The sequence below is a fragment of the Mercenaria mercenaria genome, chromosome 7 (genome assembly GCF_021730395.1).
Source record: "Mercenaria mercenaria strain notata chromosome 7, MADL_Memer_1, whole genome shotgun sequence".
Lineage (NCBI taxonomy): Eukaryota > Metazoa > Mollusca > Bivalvia > Venerida > Veneridae > Mercenaria > Mercenaria mercenaria.
Window position 1 is genome coordinate 80493545 of NC_069367.1, and position 24043 is coordinate 80517587.

At 35.8% G+C, this 24043-nt stretch overlaps 2 protein-coding genes across 3 annotated transcripts in view; both read left to right on the top strand.

The window, feature by feature from the left end:
- Nucleotides 1-24043, top strand: part of LOC123553850 (uncharacterized) — a 40417-nt gene that overhangs the window by 11661 nt on the left and 4713 nt on the right. Inside the window, exon 2 of one of the 2 annotated variants that reach the window (XM_053548767.1) lies at nucleotides 18289-18442. The exons of the other annotated variant lie outside the window; for it this stretch is intronic. The gene's annotated coding sequence lies outside the window, so the exon portion shown is untranslated. The remainder of the gene's footprint in view (nucleotides 1-18288; nucleotides 18443-24043) is intronic. 2 annotated transcript variants of the gene reach the window in all.
- LOC123558217 (uncharacterized) lies at nucleotides 5128-13344 on the top strand. The gene is made up of 9 exons (XM_053548769.1): nucleotides 5128-7062; nucleotides 7657-7847; nucleotides 8904-9007; nucleotides 9498-9592; nucleotides 9880-10025; nucleotides 10365-10442; nucleotides 10893-10991; nucleotides 11452-11625; nucleotides 12607-13344. The coding sequence occupies exons 1-9, from the start codon at nucleotides 6885-6887 to the stop codon at nucleotides 12610-12612; spliced, it is 1071 nt and encodes a 356-aa protein (XP_053404744.1). The 5' UTR covers nucleotides 5128-6884; the 3' UTR covers nucleotides 12613-13344.

The window sequence follows — 24043 nt, forward strand, 5'->3', positions numbered from 1 at the left end:
AAGGTTACAAGGAGAGGGCAAGTTTTATGAAAATCTTCTATGGACTTTTGCTATGGAGTGGAACAAGGTCTCAGACCTTCACCTTGGATCTAATGAATCATGCTCTTCACATAAACTTAACCCTTATCTTGCTGGACACGATTGGTTCAAACCTTTACGACTAGTTAAATCATTGATCAGCCTGTACATCCATGCAGTCTGATCAAGATCTGCATTGTTTGTCATTCAGCAGCATCTTTTTTGGTTAAGCACCCCTTAAGACCACAAGTAATGGTACTTTTTATAATCCAATAAAAAAAATGGACAAGTTCTTTATATAATTTAGCAGGGAAAGGGGTTTAAACCCATGGTAAATAATTGATGCTATTTTCGTGAAAGTCATAAAAGGGTTTACAAAGTTTGAAGCAGACATGAAATTAAGCTATTTGATCTCCAAGTGTGACTTGACCCACGTGGCCATGGTTTGTGCTTGCAAGCCAAGTAGTCTTTGTGACCAAAAACAACTGATGTTAAAATGATGGCAATCTTCAAGCCATTTAGAAATTTTAATAGTGGACACAAAGTGAAACTACCTGACCTGAAGTGACTTGTTTATGTGCTCTGTACATTGTCTTGACAAAGGCTAACAGTTGATGCTTGTTTAAGGAAAATCTTATTGTAGTTAATAAGTTAGTAAGGTAACAAGCAGACACAATGGACAAACTTTAGACGTGGATTGACTGCAAAAATGGTTCCAAATGTGATCTGTGGGTATAATTATTTTGTTAATATAAACTTGAACAGCCCAATACATTTTTTATGTAGCATAAAAAATATAAACTTTACCACAGTAAGTGCAAATTTCTTACCCTTGAAAAATTAACTTCTGCAAGTGTGGTACACGTCTTTGGAGGATAGACCGCTGTTCTCCAACCTCTGCCAAGTGCAAACATTTTCCTAGTTCTTTTTCCATAATGAAGCTTTTTACTCTACAGCATTTACTTGATCAAAATTTGGCTCCTCTTACTCAAACAAATAGTGTAAGAATTTTTTTCTTAACTTTAGAGCACTGCATGCTGTACATCATGAAGCCATTGCGTGCAATCTTCGAAACACTAACAAAGTCATCTTCAACATCAAGTCTACATATTCCTTCAGTTGCATCTTCACTGTGTTGGAAACTGTTACTGACAGAGGAGTCACTTTCACAACTTTACATTGATAGGCATCTGCATTTGAACCAAACCTTCAGAGCTTTCAGTCATTTTTTTGCATGAACACCTTGTTTTGCTTTCATCTGGTAAATGTCTTGTTGCAGATTCAATACGCTTTTGTGCTTGCAATGTCCAAAATATCTGATTACAAACATTACCAGTCCCATGTATAGACTTTTTGATCTCCCGTTAAAAGATTCAAAGCAGAAAGCAGGGACCAAGCCCACAGTGGGCCCCACAATTCAACAAATCTAACCATATGGGTAAGGTTAGAACATTCAAACTCATGAATCTCTCTCCATACAAAATCTGAAATTTTCTGACAAATGCTTGCAAAAGTAATTGTCGTTGAAGATCCTGGGGACTGATTCCTTCTTGGAGAAAAATGTAAACTGCTTCAACCGGGCAGCTGAAATGTGTTAGGTAAATGTCCGGGCAAGCGCTCTTTAAAAACATGGCAACGAGTAAAACAGTAGCCAATTCCTTATTCGGATGCCTTCCAATTGGTGTATGTGTTTTTTAAACACTCGGGTAATTATGGATAACATACAGGGGCAAAAATCCTTTTCAGATCCTTGTAAACTTCTCCATTCTCTGTGATATGTTGAAGGGTTTTCAAAAGGGTGTGTCTTATCAACCAAGCTCTAACATTTTTCTGGAGACACCTAGTAATGTCCCATGCATATAATCAATTACCACATTATTGGTGAATGAAAAATATGGCAGATACCATAACACGCTCGCCCTATTACACCATTTACCCTTTCTCTTGTATTTCTTGCAGAGTCTGCATTTTCTCGTAATGTCTCATCTGTACGCTGTTTTTGCTGGTGGTCTCTGTACAAGTAGGCCCTACAGTGACCCTTTCCGCTTGCAACAACCTGTCCTGGCTCCATGCAGTATAAACATCCGTTTAATCCGTTGTGTTGCGTCATTGCAAAAAACATAAGCTCTTGCTTGCAAATCCATAGTTGCTATAATCAACATAGCTTTCACGGTCACAACCAACATCGTCTCAGGACAGTAAAACTAAAGCCCGCTGGTACAAAGACACTAAATCAATCCAAGTGGTTTCAAAAACATGTTCTTTTTTGGGTTTTCCCCCACTCCTTCCCACACCCCCCACAAAACAATGTTTTTTCTAGTATAGCGCTCCTTTGGTGGTATCTCGTTATAAGCAGTACATGGCCACAGGGAGTAGAAGAGCTCTTAAAAAGAGGGATGCCGTCAATAAATAATGACAATTTTAAAATTTGATGACATATGAAGAAATCCACCTTGTGCCTTTAATTTCTGTATTCATTTCCCACTTGTGTTTGTCACAAATATGTTCTGACTCATGGATTCTAAATTCTTCTATGGATCTCCAGACACCTTCTCTTTCTATTTATTTCTTGGAGCTGGAAACATATCTTGCTTGTTACAAAATAGTTCTTACACTGAACATCTTTCCGGATTCCATCACATCCAGGTGTGATGCAATTATCAGTTTCTGTGTCAAATAATTTTCTTGCATTTATCACAGTACATGTGGTTTTTTCAAGTAACTTTTATTAAGCCACAGACTCTTTTAGTTTTCTACCACTGGTTTCACCTAAAATTATTACCTGGAAGATGTAACTGCAACATTTTGTAATAAATCACTGAGGCTGTTGTCTGACAAATTGTGTGTCTTGTGGCAAAGGCACTTGTAGCCAACAAAAGTTAGATCTGCTATTTTCACTTTGGGTACATAGACTCAGTTGGGTGGAAAATTACATAAAAGATGGATCACTTTCTGTCTTTTCTGGTATGTTTTCAGTGTCCGCACAAGCCTGTTCATCTTCATCTGATGATGATTTAGTATCAGTATCAGTATCTGATGATGAAACAACAATATCCATGCCCTTGTATCATATAAACATTCCATGATCATTTTTCATCATCAGATCTGGAAGGAGTCCATGTATGTGTCAACTGGAATCTAAATTTTCCCATGTCTTTTTCAGTTTCAGATGATTGTTTTTTTCTGTTAATAAAAAAAAAAAATTTCTTTGAAAAATTTTGACATATTCTTTACATGTATGACTGATAAATCCCAGCTTCAGAGGAGATGATGTAACAAGAGCAGTCTGTACAACAGCACGCTCGACCTTTCTCTGTGCTTGATTCTGAATCAGAGCTTTGCCAGAAAAAAAATTTTTGCAACTTTAACCAAAAAAATTTTAAGTTTAAAAAGGGGCATAACTCTGTCAAAATTCAAATCAGAGTTATGGATTTGTTTCTGCTGGTGTAGACTTTGATAGTAAATAACTGCTTTAAGTTTCAAGTCAATAGCTATGATAGTAACAGAAAATATTTGACTGTATCAAAAACTTTAACGAACAGCAATCCCAACACCAGGGAGAGGCATAACTCTACTTTTTCTTTAAATAGAAAGTCAAGCTAAAAATGAAGAAAATGGATGGCTGACCATGTCCTCAATTAACAGCTAAACCCTTAACTTAATAACCTTTTATTCACAAGTTAAAATATTTCTTGAATTAATTGTAGTGCAATTGCCTCATTATTTAAATACAGTTTTACCTAGGGATAGTAAGGGGTTTATTCATTTATATTATTATAAATTTTTTACCTCCATTGAGTAGTTCTGGGGACGACTTTTGTTTCATCCGTTTCATATTCCCGGGTATCTTTTTGGTGGGTTTCCCTGAAAATAAAAAAACCAAAAACATTTTCCCCCATAAATTATTATTTTCTTACTATATACACATACTTAGATTTTGGCTAAAAAATGATCTTTCTTTCCATCTGAAGTATGGTCTTATTATGAACATTTAAAAATTAGTTTTTGTTTCCAAACTTATTCAAAAATGCCAAATCAAGAAAACAATGAAGTCTCTGTATGACTGCTAAAGACAAAATATTAAATTTGAGCCATTTGAGGGGCTGTAACTCCAGAACCGTGATTTAACCTGAAGGATTCATCATGGAATATTAAGTTTCAAAGCATTCTTAAGAAATACATCATTAATTTTCAGATACCTAAAAAATTATTTTTTGTGTGTGTGTGTTTTCGAATGATCTGGAGGCTATTGCCTTTAATACCGTGAATAATATGAAAGTTGTTCATATTTGCTTACCTTCAACATTATGTTGGCAGGCTATATGACTTTTAAGTGTCTGTTTTCTACTTAATAGTTTTCCACACAACTCAATAGGACACTTCCAGCAGTTGGTACTAAGCTGGCAGCGCGAAATGGCTGCTTCATCCATGCATCTATGATAAAGAAAAAAAAAACATTAAATCATTGAGCAATTTTTCTGTCTGAAAACAAAAACGAGAACTGAACTGAGTGACTGTTCCAGAGAATCGAGCTTTACAGTAATGCAAGTATACTTTCACATTAGGTAATGGATTTTTAAGTTTCACGGAAGCTAAAAAAGCGCCCCAAGCGGACAGAAAGTAGTTATCTCAGCAGACTAACAGTGAATAGTGAACTTTATTTGACTGCTAAAAATTATTCATCAATCGTATGATATTCGCAGTAACATCTAAGTATGATGGCACTAAATGTAAACTTTTCACAGTGAATAGGTTCTCTTGAATTTCTCGCTTTCTTTTGAGTTAAAAAGTGAATAGTTTCTTTGTCATATATTTTTTTAAGTTAGATCTTATTTCTTTGAGCTCGCTTTGAGGCTTTGCATCGTTTCATATTAAATTCTTGTTTTGATCAAAGAAATCCCACAGGCAAAATTGATACTATTAAAATTATGGAACTATCATCATGGTCAGTGTTACAAACAATCGGCTTATTTTACCGCCAAGTAAATTTGTACTTTCATTTTCATGCAGGACATTTTTTTTGCAAACCACGTTCTATTTTCAGTGGAAATACAACTATATTGGCTTCAAATACTTGTATATAATATATCAAACAAATTTTTATACAGCAAGTAATCAATTTTGGCCTCTTTTTAAATGAAATCTGTCGGCAGAAATTAATGATCAAATCTGTTCAATTGCAACCAAAAACGGATGCTGGTAGAACAAATCTCAAACCATCAATTTATATTTTCAAAATCCAGAAAGCAGTAGCTAAACTTTTTCAATAAAAATACTTGCAAAACTTGAACACTGGTAACTGCTTCTGGCAAAAGTCTACCCGAAACTGTTGGGTATTTCACCTTATACCAGAAGTGGTCCTGTATCATGCATGTACAGATTTCAGATGACAAACATTTGGATAAGTCAGTACATGGTGAATCTTTTTAAAATGATTAACCGTTGTAAATGACATATAATTTTAACAGCGGGGTACATATGGTAGTGATGTTTTAGAAAAACACTGCAAGTCATTATTAATCTTATTTACTTCACAACAGCGAGTGCAGGCGTTCATAAAAAGTCGCCCCGACTTCATCTCAGTGTTGTTATATTTTCTGGTCCTTCGTGATCATTGATATCAACTCATTTACTTAGATCTGAAGATTGAATACCGGTGTTAGGGGGCTTGGGCAGTGTTGCATTTTCAATAACTTCTCATGAACAGACTCAATCAAACCGAGTCTGCAATTTTCACTGTTTGCCTTGTTCTCGGTGCTTCCAAAGGATCTGCATTCCAGATTTTATAACATTTCCAATGTTTCTAATATTGATAAAATTTGTGTTTTAAGAATGTTTAGCCCGTTAGAAAAACATCAATGTTTGCAAAAAACATGGTCGTTTTGCTTCTGTTCTAAAAATATATAACAGATTTGTATACAAACATGGTCTCTCCTAAAAAATTACTGTGATTCATCAATTTCATGTACCCTGCTGCAAGAAAAACATTAAGAGGATTATTGTTATCGGGCAACTAGAAAGCAGGCTATGCGTCCGGTTACCTGACGGTTAGACACTTACTGTAATAAATAATCTCGCCAGAAAAATGTAAAAAAAAAAAAGAATATCAAATAACCAGTTCAAAATCTTCAAACTCAAAGGGGACGAATTGAGACGAACTGTGTTGAAGACGAGTCGAAAAAACGGGGACGAAATATTTACTTTAGTCTCCATTCTGAAAGCTGAATTCATTTATGATTTCTTTAAATAATATTTACCAGAATTATCGAAGATCTGCTGAATCTTATAAATTATGTGTCACACAATACGTTTGTTTATTATTTTCCTGTCGTTTGCCGAGCATCATGGGATAGTATATTGCCGGGGTCTTCCGAACTTATTCGGAATCGTCCGTACAAAAAACCGTAAATTGTACGAAAATGTAATGATCTTTATATAACAATATTTACATGATAATTTGTTATTAATATGCCCCAGATACGTAGAAACCAGAACAAAAATACTGTTAATCATGTAACTTAATATTTTTCGTAGTCAGAACTGGGTTACGTAGTTTACCGAGCGACTCCGGTTTGGAACGGACTGTCCCGAATCATGGCGGATCACTCGCAACAACAGTAAAGTAAATCAGCTATATCGCTATAAGACTTTAAACGAACGTTTGATTGTTTTCAGGTGATTTCATTCGTAAAAAAATGCACACCTCTGGAAAAAATATAAAAATATCATAAGCATATAATGAAATCTCGCGATATAGCAATCACGCGAGATGCAGCCAGCATCCAGCATCTCGCGCCAATTTTGAAACTCGTGAGATTTCAAGACAGTCAGTTTCGACCAGAATCAGATTCGACCAGAAAACATTAATGATGGCGTTGGCTTTGATTGTTTGGGTAAACGATGATCCGATTACTGGTAATATTATTAAACTAAGTTCCATCGTAGAACCACGAAAGCCTTTCAGTGAATACAAGGAAGGAGAAACGGTCCGAGCAAAGTGCCACGGGTTCGGGATTGTGCAGGGAGTCCTTGGGAAAATTACAGGTATTCTACTTTCTAGTCGAAAATTCTTCCGCATTTAATGCTTATTGTGATATCACAGAATGTTATGTAGCATAAATTAAATAGAGTAGATCTATCAGTTTTATCGCCACGTAATAATAACAGCACGTTGAAGGAAATTTTATACAGTGAAAGCTGCCATAAAATCATGTGCACGGCCATGCAAAGGGTAACAGAACTAATTATAAAGAAGACTGATATATCTGCTGTTAGCTTCCAACCACCATAACAGATGCTGTATTCTGATGTATATTATTCAATTCTTGAAGTGAAAATATTGTAGCTACTGTACCATATATTTTCTGACATGTGCGGAAACATTGGCACAATTCCATTACTGGAAAGAAGAAAGACTATGTACATATTGCACTCCAGGATCAGATTTTTTTAGTAGAAGTGCCAATCTGTACACCCTGAGTGCAGGAGGTATTCAATTAGCCTTACTCATTTGCTAACAGGATTTGACATAATGACTGCTATCCCTCTAGTTGGATTTCACGGGACAGTGACAGTCCTAAGTTATCACGCGGTCCCAGTTTGGACTAGTAATCAATATACATGTACAATTTTTTTCAGATGAGAACGGACGGAAAGATTTGGAAGATATTTTGAAGGGCGACAGGTTCATGCTGCTTGTCAAGAAAATCAAATCAGTTTCAAGCAATGATGCTCCATCTGAAAACCCTCATCAGATTCAGACGGACAATCTGCCAGAGAAGCACGAACAAAAGAAAACCCCAAAAGGCAAGATACAGAGGAAAAAAGAGGTGATTAATATTAGTCAAAATAATTTGACAGTCAAGATTGTTTTATATTTGTGAAGGGCAATCTATCCATAAATCTTTGAAGGACCATAATGATGGAGGATAAATCACAGCCATGTAAAGTTATTCAAGTTTTATCGCTTGTGCATATTGCCGTGTAGACCCGGTAACAATCGTGTACAGTAACAGCTTAAAATCACCATAAACCCCCTTTTGATACATGTAAGTTTTATTTTCAAATTTATCTCATGTTTGCAACAAAAAATCAGCATTTAAACCTAAATCGGCAGTGATGACAATTTCATCGGAAATTTTCTCCACTATTTTGGTCTTTCAAGTGTTTGGTGCCAGTTGAGATATCGCCCCTAAGAGAAATCGATATTTTCTCAGACCGCGTCAAATTAGTTAGACTAACAAAAATATATATTTACCTTCAAGGTGGTCCTTTGACACCAGGATATACAAGAATTGCTGCTTGGCTGGGATATCTATCTCTGTTCAGTATAAATTGCTGGATAGTCTTGTATTGTTAAGTTTGTTAGTCCACATCAGTGAAAAGCTGGTTCTGTGCACAACTGTGTATTTTTATAAGCACATTTTGAAAAAGCGACATGTTTTCACCGATTACATGCATATTCTGCTGGGCCAGGCATTACCAAATTGGTGTCCATTCAGTTATAACAGGGAATTGGTAGCATGTTTAAAACTAAACCAAACTGATATGATTTGGGTACATGTATCAAATGTCAATTTCATACAAACCTGTTCGCATCAATATCTTCCAAGTTATTGTCCTTGATTAATATTTACAGTATCTGCTGGAGTAGTTTTTTTTATGATCTCAACCATACCTTTTAAACAAGTGAATTTGAGATACATAAAGTAACATTATCTTCATTGTGATCATGAGTCTTTTGAAGATGAATTATTTAATTCTTGCAGCATTCAGAAAGCTGAAAAATGAAAGTCTACTGAACTTTTGCTCCGACTTTTATATAAGGATTTATGACAATATTTCTGGCTTTACCTGGGTTGACTGATCATTTTTTGTTTTTACAGCAAAAGGAAAATAAACCTCCCAAAAGAAAAACACTGGAGGATGTGGCAGATGATTTGGAGCTTACAAGCTTGGAAACTGATGTTGGTGAGGAGGTTCGGAAAATGTAAGACACTTTTAATTATTAGTAAAAAATTTGTAAGTTTTCCTTTTTATCAAAAAAAATGAAATGAATTTACTTTTCACAATTATTATTACCTAATAATTAGCAGGATTAAGATTTAAATACCAAATATTGTTGTGTTTTCTCTGATACACATATTTTTTAACATTTGTCCTTGAAAAGAGATATATTGAAAAACACCATCATCTTTCTTTTTTAAAGAGTTTTGATACCACAGTGTTCTTGCGACCATTTAAAAGTAACAATCAATAGGGAGCGGTGGTCTAGTGGATCAGGTGTGGGCCGCTCAACCCGGGGGGTCGTGGGTTCGAGCCCCACTGGGGTCACGACCATGACTTCTCATATGGCACCAGTACTGGTTTTTCAGATAAGCGGACTTGAGACTGGTTTAAATAAACTGAAAGCTTTCATCACAGTCAAGCTAAAATAAATTAGTATAAACTAAAAGTAACATGTGTTTTCTTTAAAATAGACAAAACACTTTAGACGTGTTACGGGAAACACATCAGGTCCTGCATGAAGAGTCGGGTACTGAGGAACCAAGCAAGGATGAGCAAGTACAAAAAGGTAACCTGAAATCTTTAATATTTTGCTTGAACAAGATATTTTTATAAGTTTATAAAGCTTCGAAAAACAAACACACATTAAGCTGTCTGCAGTGCAATATAAATTGGGAAAAGAAAAGCAAGTTCATCAGGCCGGCCAAATTTTCGAATTAATTTTAGATAAATTGGGAAAAGAAAAGCAAGTTCATCAGGCCGGCCAAATTTTCGAATTAATTTTAGATACATGTAGAAATTTAACATTTACAGTTTGTTTAACACAGTTTGTATATGTGCATTTTATTTCAACAGCTCCAAGATTGCATGGGGAGTACCAAACTCAAAACCAAGTCCTGGAGAACCAGTTGAAGTTTGTTCAGCAGGACTTGTACAATGCCAACTGCAGAATAAACCAGCTGGAAAACAATTTTCAGTGGTTGTGGAACTATGTCCAACAGGTGATAATTTTGGCATTATATTGGATAAAATAAGCTTTAAACTTAAAATTCAGATTATTATAAGTAATGTTAAAACACACTATAAAAGTATTTATTATAAAATGTAATTACATGTATACTAATTTTCTGCAGAGCTACATTATGGTCATCTTGATCCTTGAATTGTTAACTGTTGGTCATCAGGACTATAAGGAAAGTGTAATAATAAAACAATTTCATCTTGTGTTTCTTTGTGGAATAATTTCAATCTGTACTTAGAAGTACAAATTAAAAGTTGTTATTACAGCTCTTCATATTTGAGTATTTGAGGAAAATAGAGTATCTAACAATATGTTTCAGATGCAGTGTAATGCAACACCACAGAATTTTAGTGGGAATATGTACTGTGAACAAAATGCACAAGCAGGAAATGTAACAGTAAGTTAATTTAGATTTAATAGTTTAACATTTTAATGAAATATCTTTCAACATTGACATGGACTAAAATCGAGGGTTTGGAACATAACGGATTAGACTGGTAATACATCACACATGGTTCTGTGCGCTGTTGGGCTATAGTGTGACAAAAATTGATACCAGACAAACACTTCCACTGGAAATACTAAAATGTAAACAAAATCTTAATAAAAGGATGAAAAGCCCTGTCACTTGATGAGTAATTCATGGGTTTCTACAAAACATTTGTGTCTGACTTTTGTCCACACCAGACAATGCTTGTTAAATTGATGTATAGATAATTTACACTGCAAGTCAGTGTAATTACCCATTTCTTTCCAAGTTATAGATTTGTCCTGTGTAGTTTTTCCCAAAAATGTTTTAAAGGGAAAAATTGGGAAAAAAATCCTGTGTTTTTTTTTTCATTTTTAGGAAACAGAACCTGTTAGTGAATTGTTAGATACTAGTAGTGTATCGTTGGAAGGTGCTCCCGAAATGTCAGCAGATAAATGTGTTGGCGGTTATTCAGATGTAAGCTTAATTATCAAATAATGAAAATAAAACTGCTTAAATTTGACTTTGTAGGGTCGAATTATGTTTACACTTGCATCAAAACGATACAGCTGTAGCTTTGAAATTTTGCAGACTTGTTTTTCACCACAAATTTAGTATGTGACTTTCACTTGCATTTTGTCAAAATTGGACCCAGTTTATAACTAGAAAAATTGTATTTTCTTAATTATTTTGCATTAGGAAAGGTCCATTTAACTTTAATATTATAAGAGCAACAGTTTTTTTCATTATAGGTTTTAGCATGAAACATAGCTTTGATCTAAGCTTTTTAAACTTTGCAGACTTGTTTATCACAGTCAGTTGTTAAATTAAATGGAGCAATAGTCCCGAAACTTTGCAAACCTGTTTATCATCATTAGGTGAGTACTTTAGCCAAGAACAATAACTCTGATATCCATATCTTTATCATGAATTACAGCAGCAGCTTTTTAGCCGGATAAATGGAATGGAATCATACAGAAAGCAGCACTTTCATTGTTCCGTCTACTTTTCAAGGAGGAAGAGTACATTGGGGGGTCACTTACTGGTTCGAAATCAAGATCTGGAGAGGCAAAGCCTGCAGGAGACCAAGATCGACTTGGCAGGATTTACAGTAAGATTTATTACCATGAGTTTTTAGCTCCACTTATCGGAGAATAGGTGTGCTATTCTACTTGCCCCGAAGTTGCCGCTTATCTGAGAATAGGTGTGCTATTTACTTACCCAAAGTCGGCATGTCCTTTTATGCCCCCACTTTTGTGGGGGGTGCATACAGATTTGCCCTTGTCCCGTCCCTTCCGTCCGTCCTCTGTCCAAGAATGTTGTGTCGCGCATAGTCCAAAAATATTTTACGTAGTCACAAAACTTTACAGGAATGTTGGTCAGCATGTGTAGTTGTGCACCTGGGTTTTCGCGTCCGGATTTATTCAGTTGTGTAGGAGTTATGGCCCCTGACTTAGTTTTAAAAAATTTGTCATTTTTAATGTGTCGCCGCGTAGCTCCAAAATTATATTGACTAGAGTCATCAAAGTTTACAGGAATGTTGGTCAGCATGTGCAGTTGTGCACCTGGGTTTCGCGTCCCGGGTTCATTCAGTCATGTAGGAGTTATGCACCTGACAGTTAAAAATTGGTCATTTTAATGTTGTGTTGCGCGTAGCTCAAAAAGTATTTGACCTAGACTCACCGAAGTTTAAAGGGATATTGGTCGCATTTGTGGTTGTCACCTGGGTTTCGCGTCCGGATTCATTCAGTATTGTAGAGTTATGGCCCTGACCTAGGAAAAAATTTGTTTTCTTTTGTCATGTAGTGGGGCATCTGTGTCCCATGGCACATTTCTAGTTTGGTTAAGTTTTTTCGGCAACCTTTGTTTTCTGTAGACTTCTTGCCTAGTACTACTTCAGTTTAGGGGAGTTTGGAGAAATGTGCGCTTTTTTACAAAAACCCTTTTCTAGTTGATATTGATCTGACGTGAGAGTACTCCACAATATTCACTAAACATAGTATAGAATTTCACTTATTTCAACATAACGATGTTATCCTGAAAAATGGACAAATTACATGTAGCTATAAAAAAATGATTTTTCTCATTTCAGATGTAATAGCTCAGAAGTTCCCGCATATTACCCCAGTGATGGTGCGGGAACGGTTAAGGGACTTGGTAAAACCATCCAGGACAAAGCGGCACTAAAATGGATGCAGCGTCACTGTGTTATAAATGACATTAATGCTTGATAAATATCAAAATGGATTGTGGTTTTGAACAAAATTTAAATGCTTTTATTCATTATACATTAATACTTTGTTCCTTACATATTTTAAAATAAATTGTGGTTTTAAATTAGATTAATGCTTTGTTTTACTTGCATGAAATACATGCAGATGTATGTCCCTTGTTCAGAGATTAACATGTTTCTTTTTCCAACAATTTTCAGTAAATGTTTTGCACCAGAACATATCGGAGATGTGAAAGTACTTCATCTCTTTAAACATCACACAGAATTTTACTGTCTTCATTCTGTCGGATAATGGAAAGTTTGGCAGAACAGGAGTTTGAACAAAGAAATTAATCATTAGGAATCTTTTATTCCTGACTGAGCTACTAGGGATCAAAATCAGGTTTGACTACATAATTTTTCAGTAAGAAACTCGGGCGAGTAATTTCTGCTTTGAAGGTCTGTGACTGACCCCATATGCCTACCTTTTCAAATTTCAAGCAGCAATACAATGGAAAAAATCCATGGAAACTAGGGAAAATCCATGGAAATATGCCCTGGATAGACTGGACAATATACCAGGAATCCAGGGGAAAATTCCAGGGACACCATGGATTATTTCCAGGTGAACCAGGGAATATTTCCAGGGAGTATTTCCAGGTGAACCAGGGAATATTTCCAGGGAGTATTTCCAGGTGAACCAGGGAATATTTCCAGGGATACTAGGGAATATTTCCAGGTGAACCAGGGAATATTTCCAGGTGTATCAGGGAATATTTCCAGGGGTACTACTATTCAAATTTTCCATGGAACACTGGATTTTTTCCATGGAATCCTGTTCCAATACTCCATGGAATAATTCCATGTTTTTTTCCATGGAAATCCCTGGACATTCTACAGACGGGCGCTTACTGCTTAGTAAGTTAGTAAAGACTTTATTTAATAAGGCTACACATTTGGTTTCCCAATCTTCCATGCAGGCCTCAGATGAATATATATACATAATATACAGGTGATAAAACATTCAGGAATACAAGGATATACAAGATACAGTTCAGTAACATAAAAAAATAAAACAAAACACAAAACTTTTACATAGTACATTACATATTTGGAATATTAGATATAGAAAAACATATAAAATTTGTTATTACTGTTATCATTCAAACTGAAAATATGCGACACATTACATACTTAGGATACTGAGGAGAATTGCCACTTGAAGTAAGATGCTTTAAATTTCTGAAGTGTCTCCAATCTAACTAAAGTACATCTCCTATTACGCTATGCTTAGGATCTGAAAACGGGCTATTGAAAGCCTCGTTCTGACAACCCTTCCGTTAGCCAATCAAAAGGCTTACTAACAACATTTTGCAAGCTTAAAAATCTATATTTAGCCTTGGTCTTTGATATTTACAATTCTTATGTTGTAAAGTGTCAGAAAGCCGGTTAGCTCAGTTGGTAGGGCATTTGCTGTGTAAGCGAGGGGTCCTGGGTTCGAGCCCTGAACTGTATGCACATTTTTCTTACTCTGACATTCAAACAAGTCGTCTGATTGGTTCAAATAAAAATAGACTTGCGAAAATAAAAATAGCAATATTGGAAATCCAAAATATACAGAAGACGATCAATGTGAATGGGTCATTCTCAGATCTTCGTGTCTCACACTTACAGGACTGATAAAACATTCCGTATTTTCTGACATCAGTAAGAAGAATTCCATAATTGGTTTTGGAACAATTAGTCCTGAATTAACAACATATCTAAGGTTGCATTTGTGTCTTTGATTTGTACTTGATTTTCCTTTCTTATAAGGAGGACTGCTTTTTATACGCCTGTTTGAAGAACTGGACATATTATGGAAATGCCCCTGGCAGGCAGGCAGAAGGGCAGATGACATCCAAAGACTTTGTCAGGGGCATGTCTTCTTCATGCATGGAGGGATTTTGATGTAACTTGGCACAAATGTTCACCATCATGAGAAGGAGCGTGATGCGCAAAAACAAGGTCCCTAGTTCTAAGATCAAGGTCACACAGAGGCCAAAGGTCAGATACAAGAATGACTTTGTTGTTGTCATAATTTTCTTCATGCATAGAGGGGTTTTGATGTAACTTGGCACAAATGTTCACCTTCATGAGACGGAGTGTCATGCGCAAGAACCTGTGAGGTCCCTAGGTCTAAGATCAAAGTCACACTTAAAAGCCATAGGTCCAATTCAAGAAAGACTTTGTCAGGAGCATATCTTCTTCATGCACGGAGGGATTTTGATGTTACTTGGCACAAATGTTCACCATCATGGGACGGAGTGTCATTTGCAAGAACAAAGGCCCAAGGTCTCAGATCAAGGTCACACTTAAAGGTGATAGGGCCAGTTCAAGAATTGACTTTGTTGGGAGCATAATTTTCTTCCTGCATGGAGGGATTTTGATGTAACTTGGCACAAATGTTCACCTTCATGAGACGGAGTGTCATGCACAAGAACCAGGTCCCTAGTTCTAAGATCAAGGTCACACTCAAAAGTCATAGGTCCAATTCAAGAAAGACTGTCAGGAGCATATCTTCTTCAAGCATGGAGGGATTTTGATGTTACTTGGCACAAATGTTTACCATCATGTGACGGAGTGTCATTCGCAAGAACAAAGGCCCTAGATCTAAGGTCAAGGTAACACTTACAGGTCATAGGTCCAGTTCAAGAATGACTTTATCCGGAGCATTTCTTCTACATGCATGGAGGGATTTTGATGTAACGTGTCACAATAGTTCACCATCATAAGATGGAGTGTCATACGCAAGAAGCAGGTCCCTAGGTCTAAGGTCAAGGTCTTACTTAGTGGTCAAATGATACAAAAATGACAACTTTGTACGAAGCATTTCTTCTTCATGCATGGAGGGATTTTGATGTAACTTGGCAGAACTGTTTACCACCATGAGACGGAGTGTCATGTACAAGAACCAGGTCACTAGTTAAGAATTACTTCCCTTTGTTGTTACTATGAATAGCTTATACATGTATTGTAACTGTTTTATTACTGGTCGTAGGGAAAACTTGAGACTACTTTTCTGTAGTAAAACATGCATGTTACATCCAATCTCTACCTGGTAAGGGCTTTTGTGTTAATCTATTTTTTTTTCTTTTTAAGATTAACTTCCCTTTGTTGTTGCTATAAATAACTTATATTGTTACTTTTTTGTAATTGACGGTATGGAAAAACCAAGACCACTTTTCTGTTGTACCACATAGATGTTACTTTCAGATTTTAGGTGTATTTTTTTTTGTGAACTTAGAAGAACAAAAGAATTACAAGAATTATTTAGCTACACAACAGAATTAAAATTCCATGTGCAAATACAGGTGCTAGTGTAAAGAAATTTACTATGAATGGTGTATATTGTGACACTGGCACTCTTGTTTGTATCTTACTTGTTCATCAAATTTCATCCAGTTTAATTAACATTGAATAGAGCAGCAGATAGACTGTCATAGCTTTTATCTAAAATGATTCTTGCAGCTCTTTTCTGAAATTTAATCAATTCTGTGATCAACTCATTGCTATAGTTTCCCCAATTTAGAGTGCAACAATAGTCTAAATGTAGCAAAACATGATGCATTAAAGAATGATTTCCATGAGTGCATCAAGATTATTGTTTGAGTCTAAGGAGCAAGTATAGTTGTGAGTTGCATTTCTTAAAGGGACTGGCCTCTAGATCATCCGAAGACAAAAAAATATTTTTTTCAGAAATTTACTCTGGAAATAAATGCTATATAAATTCTTAAGAAAGCTTTAAAACTTGATTACTGACAGACGAGAATTTGCTGTATTTACTATACAACTTTCTACGACGATTTCTAATCGAAAAACGTTTGTAATGTTTTTACTCCAGGTAAACTGGCTCCGTTATAAATATCTATATTTTGAAGTCATAATTCACTACTTCCACTATAGTGCTATTGGTTGCGACGAAGGAAAGATGTCTTTACTGCCATGACCGTCCGGGGTTAGATTCCTGACACGGTCATCTTTTTTTCTTGGTTCTGGAGGTCAGTGCCTTTAAGTCTATCTTACTGCTAATGGGATCACCAAACTTGGTCTGTAGCATCCTGTTGCAATGTTTCAGGCATGGCATTTTGTTATACTGTACTGGTTGGCGACACAGATTCGGACAATTTTACAACCTTTTCAGCTGTCATATTTTCATCTTTAATGCAAGATCCATGAAATATTACCTGAACCAAGTTCAGTTTTCCAGTGTCACAAAACACTAATTTGTTTGTATCTAAAAATAATCTGAACATGTTACTGAGGCCCAAAAGAGGGTACGCAAATTTAACATATTTAGCGTGTTGCAGAACCAAGAAATCGGACAGCAGGAAAACGCTAATTATTGTCATTTCTGTCTCACAGAATCACTTTTAGGTCTGTGTTAATGATAAAAAGACAATTATTGTTTAGCTTGTTTATATTCAACTATTAATGTTTGCTTGATTTTTTTATGTGACTCTAGATCTGCTTGTTAAAACCATCTTTTCCATGAAATAACTTAAGAAAAAATATTGGTCATAATCTTATGGAAAATTTTATTTAAGCTGGCACTATATTTACCCATTTTGATCATTTTAAAACACGCAATTTTCTAGTCTGCATTTAGCAGATTGTAGATGAGTACTCCTTGAATAAATGTTTGCACATTGTGCACTGAAAGCACATGCAACTTTCCCTAGTGAGAGCTGTCACAACATTTCAAGAACAAATGTAAATATTCCAATTGTGTAAGTTTTGCAATTGTAGCAGTGAATGTTGCACATAAAGCAAGCATCTGTGCACTTGTCACCAAATGATCAACAAGAACGCGCCGGTCTAAGCGTTTACTTGACTGTCCCAGTTTCTGGGTCGTCCCAAATTCTGGGTCTCCAACCAGTATCTGTTTTATGTTGCCTCACGGATGCTACTAATCAGTCTTGTATAGGGGCTAAAGTGTTGATGGCTTATTTTTTGTCAGAGTTACAGTAATACACTGTATTATGTTTGCTTAATTATTTTATTAAGTACATGCAGATCATAATTGTCTGCAATAAATAATTATTGGCAGTTTCATGCAGGTTTAGATATTGAAAATCCAGACCGGTAAATTATGACAGCAGATAAGTGGATTTTTAACTCTCACTTTTCCATGGACAAGTGAAAAATATTGGGATATCCACACCCCTGAACTGTATCTCCAGGGGATGTCCATTCAAGGAATGTATATTTCTTGGAAAGAATAAAGAGTTAGAATTATATATTGCCTATGATATTGGAGGATAAAGACTAGTTTAGGGCATGAAATTTCATTTCTTTTGCCCAAAACGGCTAATTTGTGTGGATATATATTTGTGGATTTCCATTTTTATCAAGTAAGACAAAAATATGAAAACTTGATGGGTTTATTTGGATGTAGTTATCCACAAAATTATTGTAAACAAGTATTGATTAGTTTAGAGAAGTTCTGAGGAAAGCATCAAAGACTGCCATTGCACTTAAAAGAGAACAATATTTTATACATTTTATATTTTCTTGAAACAGGTAGAGCAGCTGTCTGAGACTGGGGAGGAGAGTTTCTTGGTCAGTGCTGCGGGAGATGATGATGTTCCACACCTCATTGGGTCAACAAAGGGGCTGGGCTACATGAAGGGGTTCATTGGTGTACAGGATGGCTTTCTACATTATCTACGGAAGAGTAAGATGTTTTTTTATCCCACAGCATCTACTGATACTGGACGCATATAGTGATTGTCCTGTCCGTTCGTCCGTCCGTCCGTCTGTCCGTACGAGGTTAACCAAATTCGTCTAGCATCAATACCCCTTACTAGAATGACTTGTTACTAATGCAGATGTAACCTGTGACCATTCCTCATCTTCAGACATCACCTGACCTCAGTTTGACCTTGACCTCATTTTGGAATTAAGTTGCTTTATATGGGCCATCTCTTGGTTAACCAAATGGGACTGTTTTGTCTAGCATCAATACCCCTTACAAGAATGAATTGATACTAATACAGATGTAAACTATGACCATTTCTCATCTTCAAACATGACCTTGACCTTGACCTTGTTTTGGACTTAAGTACAAAATCTATCGACAAGGATGCCACTGGGAGCATCAAGCGTTTATTGAACACAGCTCCTTGTTTAAAAAGACCTTTAATGTTAAACGAGATTGATCTGATTGGTTTAAACATTAATTCAAAGAAGGTTTCCATGACTCTGGTCGAGTTTGGTGCACTGACATTTCCTAGGATTTGTTTTGTTTTTTAGCACTTCAAAATGTTTCAAATATGAGAGCTTTTGTGGTCACTATTTACGTCAGTGTTGGGGTACATGTCACAAAATTTTGTACTAGGTGCTTGCCTATCGTTTCTTTAAAACTACACATGCTTTCAAACTGTTAAAAATTCACTATTTACTTGATTTGTCAATACTTTTTCCCCCCAAATTTAACAATTCACTGCATAAAAACTCCCAATTTGACCAGGGGCCTTTTCCTAAAAACCCTTGAAAAAGCCCTGGCTAAATTTCAAAGTAAGCATTCTAAGAAATTTACTCCATGGCACAGTTTGTCTGTTATGCCTATTGTAATGTTGAACACACAGTGCCGTGGTTCAAATCCTGGTCAAGGCCTTACTCTGTGTAATAAAAGAGAACACATTTATTAGCAATTACCATCAATCATTATTTCCTTCTCAAAATGTGTCATTTGTTACTTAAATATTTGTCGAGTATGTTAAAAGAGTTGCTTTCAAACAGAGTTTATATAAATATGGCTTTAATATAGCACCTTTTATCTGTATATGATAACCAGACCTCTTTGTAAATTTTCATGCTTCTTTTGTTTGTTCATCCAGGGGTTTTTTTTATTCTATAGCAGAGGCCGAATATCGGCCTCGTCCCCCAGCCGAGGATTTCCCCCACAGCCAAGGATTTCCCCTACCGCAGTCGAAATTCCCCTATGTCCGAAATTCCCCCCTCCAAAATCGTAAACAAAGCAATGGAGATTACTCCCAGCGATTTTCCCGACCGAATATCGGACCCGTTCACAATTGCAGACGGTCTTTCACAATTTTCAATGGGTGTGGAAACCTTTAGAAATAGTAGAAAAATGTTTGAAGAGCGTTCAGTGGACCCGAGGTTCCGGTTTTGACCAGCGAAAATCGATAAAAACTCGTATCTGACCCGCACATAATATGCCGTTGGCGTCTGCTTGTCTCGCGGTAATACTCTTTGATGCGTAACGAGTTCGAAAGCTCTGCCCCTTGTCAATCAAAATCCCAGTGAACTTCATACTGTTTGTCGACACCAGCGTAAGTATGACAGTAGGCGGAGCGTCGTATGTTAATTAGCTACTGACAGATGTCAATCACGCCACGCGCCGACTGACACGTGGTTATCATCAGTATGTAATATAGATGATTGATAAACAATGCAGCGTCAGATTATTGTGTTTGTACCTCTTGTTAATTAGCGGTAACAGCTTATGCTGTATTGTGTAATATGTGTTGTTAATTTAAAGTAATTATTTTATGTGCTTGATTCGATTAAATAAGCCGGTCGGCCGTTACGCAAATTTATTATCTTTGCCGAGGAAAATAAAATATAAATGTTTTAAGTAATCAGATATTATAAGTATGGAATAGTTCTGGTGAAAAGATGAAATTTAAAACGGGTATTTTATCAAGAATTTTTAATGTTTGCTTTCGTTTTTTCATATTTGTCACACGTTTCCGCGATCGTGATTTTCGGACTTTTTTATCCTTTCTTACAAGATTTTCTAGTACAATTGAAATAAAAAGCCAACAAAAGTATGCATTTAATAATAATATGATGACTCTTGCAAAAGCAACTCTTATTTTAAAGCATTTTTTGTGAATAAAAGCATGTGACCTTTAAATATTCAATGATTTGAGCATTTCAACTCTCCCCACCCACCTTGTTACAATGATAAGTGAACATTAGTGCAAGTCCATCTATTGCTAAGTGACAGTGTGTATAGTTGCTAAAAGTTGCAAGAATATGTAATAAAAACATAGTTTAAAGTGTTTATTATGCATAATTGTAAATTCCCCCCTGAGTGAAAAAATTCCCCAAAACTGCTCGTCGCGCGCTATTTTCTTCCCCCAGTGACAGGCTGGGGCCTCTTCCCCCAGTCGTAATAAAAACCCCTGTCATCTACTTTTGTAAGTAACTAAAAGTGACTGAAGGCTCAGTCACTCAAAATATGACATAATTCTAAACAGATAAAAGAAGTCTTAAGTAACTTTGTAATAAAGACTGGACTTAGTGAACAACTAGACTAGCCACTAGACTGATAATAGATATATTTCTACAATTTTTCCTTTTTTTGATGAATTCAGTTTCATAGAGCCAGTCTATTTCAGAGATTTTCACAGAGGATTGATGTTGAAATTATGATATTGGACATAGGATATAGACTGGCTCTGTTCACTACATTCAAACATGAAAATGTAAAAAGATATGTCATAGTCTAGGAGCTAGTCTAAGTGAACAACCTTTGTGAAGTACATTTGGATATATTCTCTTTAAAAATAATATACCTACAAGTTGGATAAAATTATATATTAAAATAAGTTGTTTCTTTATAACTGTTGGACAGTGTTATATATTGTTATTAAAACTTAGTGTCAGATTTTAAAAAAAGAATACAGATAATTCCCTACCAGTGTGTTGTGTTTTATGGTAACCTAATCAAGACTTAGTGACACTTGATTTACAACCTTACCCTGGCATTGTTATAGATGGATTTTCTTTAAACTTAAAATAGTTATTCCTCATCATCACCCACATCATCTGGCCATATTTCATGAATTATCCTCCCGTTTTACTTAGAATTTTAGCTAGGTTAAAGTTTTGATGCACTTTCACTCTGTCTCGGTTAACTATATGGATTTGATTCAAATTTAAAATTGTTGTTCAACATCATCACCCACATCACATAACACAAGGTCCATAACTCTGGCATTATTTTGTCATGAATTATGCCCCCTTTTTAATTGAAATTTCAGGTTGAAGTTTTTGTGCACTTTCACTCTACATGTATCTCAGTTATAACTATATGGATTTGATTCAAACTTGAAATAATTGTAACAATGTACCATATCATCACCAACATCATATGACACAGAGGTCATAACTCTGGTACAATTTTTTCATGAATTATGTCCCCTTTATACACAGAATTTCAGGTTAAAGTTTTGGTGCACTGTCTCTCTATCTCTGTTATTACTAAATGAATTTGATTCAAACTTAAAACAATTGTTCATCATCATCACTCACATCATATGGCACAAGGGCCATAACTCTTGCACCAATTTTTCATGAATTATTCCCCCTTTTGACTTAAATTTCAGGATAAAGTTTTGATGCATTTTCACTCTATCTCAGTTATTACTAAATGGATTTGATTCAAACTTAAAATAGTTTTTCCACCTTATCACTCACATCATATGACACAAGGTGCATAACTCTGGCACCAGTATTTTATGAATTATGCCCCATTTTACTTATAATTTTATAATGGTAATATTTAGCCCGCCCGCTTAGCTCAGTAGTTAGAGCGTTGGTCTACAGATCGCGGGGCCATGAGTTCGATCCTCGGGCAGGGCGTATGTTCTCCGTGACTATTTCATAAACGACATTGTGTTTGAAATCATTAGTCATCCACCTCTGATTCATGTGGGGAAGTTGGCAGTCACTTGCGGAGAACATGTTTGTACTGGTTCAGAATCCAGGAACACTGGTTAGGTTAACTGCCCGCCGTTACATGACTGAAATATTGTTGGAAAACGGCGTTAAACCCAAAACAAACAAAAAAATGGTACTTTTTATTCATTTTCATTATATTTCGGTTATTACTATATTAATTTGATTCAAACTTTAAGTAGTTCTTCTACATAATCACCCACATCATATGACACAAGGTGCATAATTCTTGCACCAAAATTTAATGAATTATGCCCCCTTTTTGCTTAGAATTATACTTATTTAGTGGTTTGATACACTTTATCTTTATCTCTCTTATTACATAATATTTTTACGTTGTTATTTCTGACGAAGACATAAAGGTCAAAACTAGTAAAGAATGTGTTGTCTTGGTAATTTTAAATCCTTTTGATCTATTAATATTTTTGACACAGACCCAAGCTATTGTGCAAGATCTTCAACCACCATTGGAGTCATTAAACACTTCAGTGACAGTTCCAGCTTCCTCAGGTTATAAGATGTGCCCGGTTTCACTATCCAGCATAGGTGAGCTTTTGTGATCGCCCATCGTCCATCCACAATTTCTTGTGAACATGATAGAGACCACCTTTTGCAATCAATTTGAATCAGTCTTGCACACAACTTGTTTTGGAAACTGGTAGTTTATCTCTTGCAATGAAAACAGTTTTTAGCTCACCTGTCACATAGTGATAAGGTGAGCTTTCGTGATTGCCTATCGTCCATCCACAATTTCTTGTGAACACAATAGAAACCACATTTTGCAATCAGTTTGAATCAAACTTGCACACAACTTGTATTGGCATAATATTCTGGTTCCTTTCGAAAACTGGCCAGGTCCCATCATGGGTTTCAGAGTTATGGCCCCTTAAAGCGCAATAACTTGCTTGTTTGGCCTTTGCAGCCATATAAAGACTTCATTTATGGTTTTATTTGATAAAACTTGTGAAATATCTTAAACAACAATATATAAATGGATTCCATGCTAAATCAGTCTGATCCAGTTATAAATTCTAGAGTTATAGCCCCTGAAAGAGCTAAAATTTGTCAACAGGAAAAAAGTGACATTTTGCGTTTGATTTTATCCACACTTAACACAACTTAAGTCACAGTTAGGTCTTAATAACTTTCAAAAACCAGCTAGATTCCTTCATGTGTACTAGAGTTACTGCCCCTGAAAGTGGCAAAATTTTCTATTTTGGTCCTTTCAGTCATATAAAGGTTTCATTCATGCTTTGGTTTTAAACAAACTTGCACAGAATGCTAATCTTGATGATTTCTAGGCAAATTTGAAATTGGGTGATGTGGGATCAAGAACAAGGTGACCCGTTCAAATCAAAGGAAAAGCCTGTTAACACTCTAGAAGCCATATTTATTACCCTATCTTCATAAAACTTTGTCAGAATGTTTATCTTGATAATTCCTAGGCCAAATTTGAAACTTGGTCATGTGGAGTCAAAATCTAGGTCACCACTCAAATCAAAGGAAAAGCTTGTTAACACTGTAGAAGCCACATATATGACCCTATCTTTATGAAATTTGGCCA

Coding starts and splice junctions, on each gene's coding strand:
- LOC123558217 (XM_053548769.1), top strand. CDS start 6,885: ATGATGGCGTTGGCTTTGATTGTTTGGGTAAACGATGATCCGATTACT. Junction 7,063..7,656: donor AGTCCTTGGGAAAATTACAG/GTATTCTACTTT, acceptor AATTTTTTTCAG/ATGAGAACGGACGGAAAGAT. Junction 9,008..9,497: donor GGTGAGGAGGTTCGGAAAAT/GTAAGACACTTT, acceptor TCTTTAAAATAG/ACAAAACACTTTAGACGTGT.